Here is an 8,741-nt window from a genome sequence, read left to right on the forward strand (position 1 = left end):
TGGCCCTGTTTACTGCCCGTCCCTGACTGCAGAGGGCCCAGTGAATTCAGGGACGGAAGGGCCAGTGTTTAAAGCTTGTTAGCCCCGCTTCTGATGTGTGTCCTACCCAGGCCAAGGAGCCCTGGAGGAGGCCACGCCTTTTCTGGGCCTCAGTATCCCCCAGTGCGCTAGGCTTCCCCTGTGACTTTCCCGTCGGAGTCGGGGAGGGGATGGGGCATACCTGGCCAGGCCGACAGGCTCTCCGCGGGCGCTGCAGCTGGGGGCCGGTGGCTGGGGCGGCTGCAGGCACACAATAGCAGCCATTGTCTCGGTGCGGCTGGCCGGGACCGCCCAGCCCACCCTCCGGGTGACCCCCGCCCTGGGGGGGAGAACCGGGCGCGGCCCCCGCGCCCCCTACCACCCGCAGCCCCCGCCGCCCCGGTGGTCCCCGCGGCTTCCTTCCTCCCCGCGCCGCCGCTTCCTCCTGCTCCCTCCGCTCTAATTAGTTCCTTTTGCAACTGGAGGAGCCGCGCCGCACCCGGGCTGTGCGACCACCGCAGCGGCCTCCCCGCTGGCCCCTCGCCGTGTCGGAGAGACGTGGTCCCGGGTCTCTAATCGCACCTCTATGCCTCGGCGCGGAACCAGTGGGGAGACAGACACGGGAGGGTTCTGAGAGAAAGCTCAGAGGGACGTGAGGTGTCAGGCAAGGATACCCCCAACACCCCCACCTCGTGCTGCGCCCGTGAGTGCCTGCTGGGTGACCCCCTGGGACTGAGAGCCCGGCTCCTGCCCTGGGGATCTGCCCCACAGCCAGGGACAGGCAGTACACAGGGCCAGTTAGGCTGGTCTGCTGCTCAGAGCAAGGCAGGTGGCCACTGCACCCTCCCGAGTCACAGCCCGCCTCCCTTGGGCGCATTAAGTCAGGAGTGGTGACTGCCTCAGGAGGGGCTGGCAGGGCCAGCCCAGTTTCCAGACCCAGCTTGTCCCCGTCTGGGCCTCAGAGGCCTTCAGGAGAGTGGGAACCTGGCTCTCGCCTGCCCCCGTCACCCAGCCAGGAACAAAGAGCAGTTCTGAGTGAGCCCAGAACTGGCTGCTACCGGCTGGCGCTGGGGTTGGAGGGAGACACTTTGAAGTTGGCCAAGGCCAGAACCCCAGTGGGGTCACGGGCCGACTTCCCCTTGGGGTAGGGCTGTCATGGGAGGAAAAATTCTGGGTGCAGATGGCCTAGGAGGCGCAGCTCCTTCCTCCTTTCCCAGGAGGGGGAGGCTGGCCTTGGGCTGGGCTCTGGCTTCCATTGGAATGAGCCTCTGCCTCCCGGGCAGAAAACCCAGTGGCAGGAAGTGTGGGGGTGTCCCTGGGGACTGGGCCACTGGCGTCCCCCCTCCTGCTTTGAGTGCTGTGCCTGGCACCACCTGGGGGATAGGCCCTTCCTGGGGTCTTCCCCACTTGCAGATGGAGGCGAGTGTCCCCTTAGGCCCGAAGAACAAGGTGACCCAGGGCCCAGGGCCCCTCCCAGTCCTCCCCTGGCCCGAGGGTGGGGGGCAGTGGTGCCAAAGGATGCCACTTGGGCAGCGTTGCCAGTGAGGGTCCGCGTCAGTTGGAGTTCCCAGTTCCCAAACTGTCCTCCCCTTGTGGTCCCCTTCCCCGGAAGGGTGGGGGTGGGGACAGGCTGTGGGGAGGCCTGTGGCCCTGGGCCAGCCTAGGGACCAGGCCACCAGCCCTTCCTGGCTCCTGAATTCTTAATCAGCATAAATATTTACTTCCTTCCTCCCCTTCCAGGCTCCCAACACAGACGAGCTTCAGGAGGCTGGACTGGGCCTGTATCTAAAAATAAACAGGTAGAAGGACAGCAGACACACAGATAGATAGATGTAAAGGGAGCGAGAGGTCAGGCAGAGGGCAATTCCTGCCAGCCGGAGGGGCCCAGGTCATCCATCACTGTCACCTACCCACCTGCTGGCCAAGGTCCCCACCTCTCTTGGGTAGCTGGCAGCCCCTGGCCCACGCATGGCCTGGGGGCAAATCCAAACAGATCTGACAGCTCCAACAGGGACAAGTCGCGCACCTGGGTCCCACGGCCAAGTGCCGATGCCCGTGCTCTGATGACGCAGCCTTGAGAAGGTGGGCAGCCTCCTGTGCTCAGAGACTGACTCCCATGTCAGCCATGTGCAAGTGGGATCTTGGGTTGTGTCCCTGGAGGCAGAGGGCCTCAAGTGAGGGAGGGGACCCTGTGTACTTGGCGAGTCTGCAGAAGTGGAGCTTGTCAGGGTAAATGGACTCATCAGGGCTCAGAACTGAGGCTGGACCAAGCTGCGGAGGGGCCGTCCTCCCATTCTGTTTGTGGGAAGCGTCCAGGCAGCTCTGCCTACTCGAGTCAACACTCAGCCCTGAGACACACAGGTGAAGCGTCTGAAGTGTTCCACCATGTGTTTCTGTGCACATGGCCACCCCTTTGTATTGCCTTGTGAAAACCCGGATACGGTGAATGACAGGGTCTCACAGTGCGGCTTGTGTAGCAGCTGGATTTTTTCAAGGTGTAGTAATCTCGGTGAACAAATGCAAGGAGGCGCCATGGGGGCTTCACTGCATGCGAAGGTGGCTGCTGTGATGGATTCTGGGTGCTGAAGGGAAAACTGATCTTGCTCCTGGGTCAGTGGATACTGTTAGTTCCACCGAGGAAATGTTAGTTCCTTTGTATGTAAAGAAAGTTACAGTGAGAAATTCTAAGAGAATGATGAAAATCACAGTTCTAGCCAGGCTCGGTGGCTCAGCCTGTAATCCTGCGACTTTGGGAGGCTGAGGTGAGTGGATTGCCTGAGCCCGCGGGTTCGAGACCCACCTGGGCAGCAAGACCTCATCTCTACAACAAATCAAAAAATCAGCCAGGCGCGGTAGCGCATGCCTGTAATTTCGGCTCCTTGGAAGACTGAGGCGGAAGGATCGCCGGAGCCCAGCAGGTCGAGGCTGCGGTGGCCGGGAGCGGCCACTGCACTCCAGTCTGGGCGACCGAGTGAGACTCCAACTCAAAAAAAAAAAAGAAAAAAAATCACAGTTCTTAATTTATAATAAAAATATCACCAGTCAAAATAAGGTGACAGAGCTGGTCTACTCTACCCACTCTGCCCCGCTGGCCTAGCCAGGCCACGGTCCCCAGCTGCCCCCTGGTGGCGGCCCAAGCCCAGTGGTTCCCCATGGCTTGCGGATGCCTCTTTTCCTGGCCTCCTTGGAAGGGAGGTTGGGCCCTGCCTGTGCTCCAATTCCTCCCCCTCGTCTGGGACAAGCTCTCAGCCTTGTTTCTTTGGAGGTGACAATAGCTGCCTGCCGGGAACAGATGAGGGCCCGGGTGTGAGGAATACTGACAGCCATCCTACGAGACGCTTGTTCCCCAGCCTGGTTCTGGGTCTTTGGGCCTGAACCAAGTATCCATCCTGGGCGTGGCCTCTCACTCTATCAGAAAAGACTGCTGGGACGCCACTAGCCAGTGCCCAGGTCTCAGGTCTTGAGTCTGGTGGCTCTGCCACTTCCTGGCTCTGAGCTGAGGCCGTGCCTCTAAAACTCAGTTTTATGGCAAAAGGGCGATGGTGAGCTTTGCCTTCCCCACGAGACTTGTGGGAAGTGGACACGAAGCCTCTGAACAGGCAGTTGGCTCTCATTTCGTAGTACCAGCTGACCATGCTGCCCCGAGGATCTCCCTACCCAGGAAACAGGCTCGCACACCCCCGCCCGCCCCATGGGCTTTAATGGGGGCTGCCCAAGGAGGAGCCTGGGGCCACAGAGCCACAGCACAGCTCCTTTCCTTCCCCAGTTCTTGCCTGAAGACAGCCGGAAGCCCCCACTGCCTGCTGCCACCTCCAGCCCCAGCCCCGTCACCATGCACTCCTTGGACGAGCCGCTTGACCTGAAGCTCAGCATCACCAAGCTCCGGGCGGCAAGAGAGAAGCGGGAGAGGACATTAGGCGTGGTCCGGCCCAGGGCTTTGCACAGGGAGCTGGGCCTGGTGGACGATAGCCCCACGCCTGGCTCCCCAGGCTCCCCGCCCTCAGGTACTACCCTGGGCAGGGCTGGGAACTCAGTCCCATACAGTGGTGGCAACAGAGAGAAGGGCTGAGGCCATGGGCCCTCGCAGCTTTCAGTTCCCAGAGCTACCCACGTGCTTGTCAGCTCGTCCCAGCAGTGTCTGGAGGGAGGTGGGAGCTGTGACCTGCCTGCTTCCTGTGGATGCAAACCAAGGCCCAGAGGGACTGGGAGCTGCTGGCAGGGCAGCAGAGAGCCAGAGAGAAGAGCAGAGGTCCCGTGACCTCTCCCCCAGGCTGTGAGGTGGTGTGGTTGGTCGACCAGGCAGCAGATTGAGCCCAGCAAGTGCTTCGTGGGCTGCTCTGTGCTCAGGCCCAGCATGGCGTTCACCCCTTCTGCTCTGCTTCCAAGAGGACCCAGAAAACCAGATCTACATGTCTGCACTCTGGAAGCAGCCCAGTCCAAATCTCCCATTTTACAGAAGGGAGCATTGAGGCAGGGAGGGGGCCTGGGAAAAGTTAGAAAGATCTCTACCTGCTCGTATGACAGGAACCCAGGGGCCCTGGGTTTGAGTCTTATTCTGTTATTCATCCTATATGCCAGACCATTCCCACAGTGCCGAGCTCTCACAGTGGTAAAGGTCAAACAAGATGGGCAATATAACCGCTTCTGTCAGCTGTATAGGCTGCTCCAGAGACCCCAGAATGGTCAAGGGGGTGTGGCTGGTGTCTGCTCCCAGGGTCACCATGGGAGTTCAGAGGTGGGAAGCCCTGGCCTGCCTGGAATTCTGACGCCAGTACTCCTTGACCCGTGCCTCTCCCTTAGGCTTCCTGCTGAATCCCAAGTTCCCTGAGAAGGTGGAGGGACGCTTTTCAGCAGCCCCTCTGGTGGACCTCAGCTTGTCACCACCATCGGGGCTGGACTCCCCCAATGGCAGCAGCTCGCTGTCCCCTGAGCGCCAAGGCAACGGGGACCTGCCTCCCGTACCTGCTGCCCCGGTAAGGAGGGGTGAGGGCTCCAGAGAAAAGGCGGGTGGGTTTCCTGGGGCTGCCGTGACAAAGCACTACAAACCGAGTGGTTGAAACAAGAGAAGTGTGTTCTCTCTCACAGTCCTGGAAGCTAAAGTCTGAAATCTTGGTATCGGCAGGGCCAGGCTACCTCAGAGGCCCTATGGAAGAAGCCTGCCTTGCCCCCCTCCTAGCTTCTGGCGGCTTCTGGCAGTCCTTGGCACTCCTAGTCTGGTAGCTGCACCGCTCCATTCTCTGTCTCCGTCTTCACCCAGCCTCTGTCCCTTGGCATGTGTCTCTGTGTCCAGCACTCCCTCTTCCTTCTCTTACAAAGACACCAGTCACTGGATCTAGGACCCACCCCGATCCAATATGACCTCATCTTAACTTGATGACATGAACAGAGACCTTATTTCCAAATGAGGTCACACGCATAGGTACGGGGATTAGGACTCAAACATGTGTCTCTTCGGGGAACACCATTTAACCCACCACAGAGGCGGCCAGAGGGGGCCCGGGGATGCCAGCCCAGTGTGGCGCTGACCTGCTCTCCCCTTGACCCCAGGACTTCCAGCCCCTGCGCTACTTGGATGGTGTCCCCAGCTCCTTCCAGTTCTTCCTGCCCCTGGGCTCCGGGGGCGCCCTGCACCTGCCTGCCTCCTCTTTCCTCACGCCCCCCAAGGACAAGTGCCTCTCGCCAGAGCTGCCCCTGCCCAAGCAGCTGGTGTGTCGCTGGGCCAAGGTGAGTGGGCGCCAGGAAGCGTGGTGTGGGCTCTGGGGCGGGCCAACCCACATGGGCTCAGAACCCTCCCCGGCCCTGCAGTGTAACCAGCTCTTCGAGCTCCTGCAAGACCTGGTAGACCACGTCAACGACTACCACGTCAAGCCTGAGAAGGACGCAGGATACTGCTGCCACTGGGAGGGCTGCGCCCGCCACGGCCGAGGCTTCAATGCCAGGTGAGGAGAGGGGGGAGAGGAGAGGAGGGAAGAGCTAGGGTTTCCGGCAAGCTGAGCCGCCTCCTCCCCCTCCCTGGAGCAGGTACAAGATGCTCATCCACATCCGTACGCACACCAACGAGAAGCCGCACCGCTGCCCCACCTGCAGCAAGAGCTTCTCCCGTCTGGAGAACCTGAAGATACACAACCGGTCGCACACAGGTGAGGCGGGTGTTCACAGCGGGAGGGACTCACGGTGGGAGGCACTCAGCCTCGGCACAGGGGACAGGACTCCAAGGAAGGTCTGGCCTCCAGTGGCCCTTTCCAGTGCCACCTGCTGGGGGAAATCCGCTTCTGTGGTCAGCCCCAGCACATGCTTCTGGAGTGTGAACATGACTTCCTGGGTCCCATCTGTCGTCTAATGCCACCACCTCCGTGGCTGCAGGGGCTGGGTCAGCTTCCCTCCCCACTGAATCCCACCCCACAGCACAGGCCACATTTAAATATCCTAATCAAGCCGGGCTCAGTGGCTCAGCCTGTAATCCCGCGCCTTGGGAGGCTGAGGTGAGTGGATTGCCTGAGCCTGTGGGTTCGAGACCCGCCTGGGCAGCTTGGCGAGCCCTCATCTCTACAGTAAATCAAAAATCAGCTGGGCGTGGTAGCGCGCACCTGTAATTCCGGCTACTCAGAAGGCTAAGGCAGAAGGATCGCCGGAGCCCAGCAGGTCGAGGCTGCGGTGGCCGGGAGCAGCCACTGCATTCTAGTCTGGGTGATGGAGTGAGACTCCAACTCAAAAAAAAAATCCTAATCATTGCATAAGGAAGTGCAAAAGTAAACAGGTGATGTTCATTGTTATAATACAGTTCGTAGAACCAACCATGTCAAAAATGTTATTTCAATATTTAAGGGAGGCCAGGAACAGTGGCTCATGCCTATAATTCCAGCACTTTGGGAGGGCAGGGTGAGAGGACTGCCTAAGCCCATGGGTTCGAGGCTTTCTCTCTACAATAAACCAAAAAATTAGCCGAGCGTGGTAGCACGTGCCTGTAGTTCCAGCTACTTGGAAGGCTGAGGTGGAAGGATCGCCGGAGCCCAGTAGGTCTTAGGCCCAGTAGGTCGAGGCTCAGTAGGTGGCTGTGAGCATGCCACTGCTCTCCAACCTAGGCGACAAAGTGAGACTCTAAGAAAAAAAATATGTATATATTCAAGAGAAATCAATGAGACACTGGAATCCAACGTGTCACTGAAACCTGGCATGTGCCTTGTGTTCTGGTGTGTTCCACCCGCTCAGCCCATGGAAGGCCGCAGGTCAGAGGCTCCTCTTCTGGCTGGTGCAGCAGCAGATGCTGGCGAATCCTGAGCTGTTGTGTTGCGTGAGGGCCAGCTTGAGGGCAGCTGGCACCCAGGCAGCACACCCAGTAGCCAGGCCCACTCTGGTACCTACAGAAGGCTCTGATTGCCAAGGTCACGTTCTGCTGCTGAAGGGAACAGAGGGCACCTAGCCAGGCCAGGCACAGCTGGAGTCCACCAGGCTGGGCTCTCAGCCACTGTGCCCTGCTGCCCCCCACCTGATGTCAGGCCTCGTGCCAGGTGCTGGGATGCCTCCCTGCAGTATCAGGAGAGAGTGCTCTCAGGGGGTACTTGGCCTGGAGGATGTCGAGTGTGTGGGTGGGGACCCCAGGAGGGGAGAGGGCCCTCATAGCAGCACGTGCCCCCTATAGGTGAGAAGCCCTATATCTGCCCCTACGAGGGCTGCAACAAGCGCTACTCCAACTCCAGTGACCGCTTCAAGCATACTCGCACCCACTACGTGGACAAGCCCTACTACTGCAAGATGCCCGGCTGCCACAAGCGCTACACGGACCCCAGCTCCCTGCGCAAGCACATCAAGGCCCACGGCCACTTCGTGTCCCACGAGCAGCAGGAGCTCCTGCAGCTGCGCCCGCCCCCCAAGCCGCCACTGCCCACCCCCGACGGCAGCCCCTATGTCAGCGGGGCCCAGATCATCATCCCCAACCCCGCCGCCCTCTTCGGGGGCCCCAGCCTGCCCGGCCTGCCCCTGCCCCTGGCCCCTGGCCCCCTCGACCTCAGTGCTCTGGCCTGTGGCAATGGCGGGGGCAGTGGGGGCGGGGGCGGCATAGGCCCGGGGCTGCCAGGCCCCGTCCTGCCTCTCAACCTGGCCAAGAACCCGCTGCTGCCCTCGCCCTTTGGGGCTGGCGGCCTGGGCCTGCCTGTGGTCTCCCTCCTCGCTGGCTCCGCTGGCGGCAAGGCCGAGGGGGAGAAGGGGCGTGGCTCAGTACCCACCAGGGCCCTGGGCATGGAGGGCCGCAAGACACCTCTCGAAAGGACGGAGAGCAGCTGCACCCGGCCAAGCCCCGATGGACTCTCCCTGCTGCCAGGCACTGTGCTAGACCTGTCCACAGGTGTCAACTCTGCGGCCAGCAGTCCAGAGGCTCTGACCCCTGGCTGGGTGGTCATCCCGCCAGGCTCTGTGCTGCTCAAACCAGCTGTGGTGAACTGAGCCCGCCTGGCGACAGCAATGACAACCCAGCCAGTAGCTCCGGGGGCTGCGTGACGAACGGAAACTCTTCTGCGAAATAGCAATAATGTCCCACTGCTCCAGGGCCTGGCCAGCTGCACTCCCCCGGCAGCCCCAGCCCCAGACAGCTGGGCAGCAAGGATGGTGCTAGAAGGTCACATCTGGCTTTCCAGCTCTCGGGTGCGGGCCTGGACTTGCATCCAGGGAGAGCTGCGCTCTTGGGTGCTGAGGCCTCGTGGTCCTCTGGCCCACCTGGCCCACAGCTT

At 60.9% G+C, this 8,741-nt stretch overlaps 1 protein-coding gene across 1 annotated transcript; it reads left to right on the forward strand.

Moving 5' to 3' along the window:
- Positions 1-3,789: 3,789 nt before the first annotated feature.
- On the forward strand, positions 3,790-8,741 carry GLIS2 (GLIS family zinc finger 2). Its single transcript, XM_008071125.2, has 6 exons — positions 3,790-4,022; positions 4,819-4,991; positions 5,566-5,742; positions 5,824-5,957; positions 6,040-6,158; positions 7,658-8,741. Exons 1-6 carry the CDS (start codon positions 3,851-3,853, stop codon positions 8,455-8,457), a joined length of 1,575 nt encoding a protein of 524 aa, XP_008069316.1. The 5' UTR covers positions 3,790-3,850; the 3' UTR covers positions 8,458-8,741.

The sequence above is a fragment of the Carlito syrichta genome, unplaced genomic scaffold (assembly GCF_000164805.1).
Source record: "Carlito syrichta isolate Samal-C Ts95f unplaced genomic scaffold, Tarsius_syrichta-2.0.1 Scaffold314117, whole genome shotgun sequence".
Lineage (NCBI taxonomy): Eukaryota > Metazoa > Chordata > Mammalia > Primates > Tarsiidae > Carlito > Carlito syrichta.

Coding starts and splice junctions, on each gene's coding strand:
- GLIS2 (XM_008071125.2), top strand. CDS start 3,851: ATGCACTCCTTGGACGAGCCGCTTGACCTGAAGCTCAGCATCACCAAG. Junction 5,958..6,039: donor GGCCGAGGCTTCAATGCCAG/GTGAGGAGAGGG, acceptor TCCCTGGAGCAG/GTACAAGATGCTCATCCACA. Junction 6,159..7,657: donor ACACAACCGGTCGCACACAG/GTGAGGCGGGTG, acceptor TGCCCCCTATAG/GTGAGAAGCCCTATATCTGC.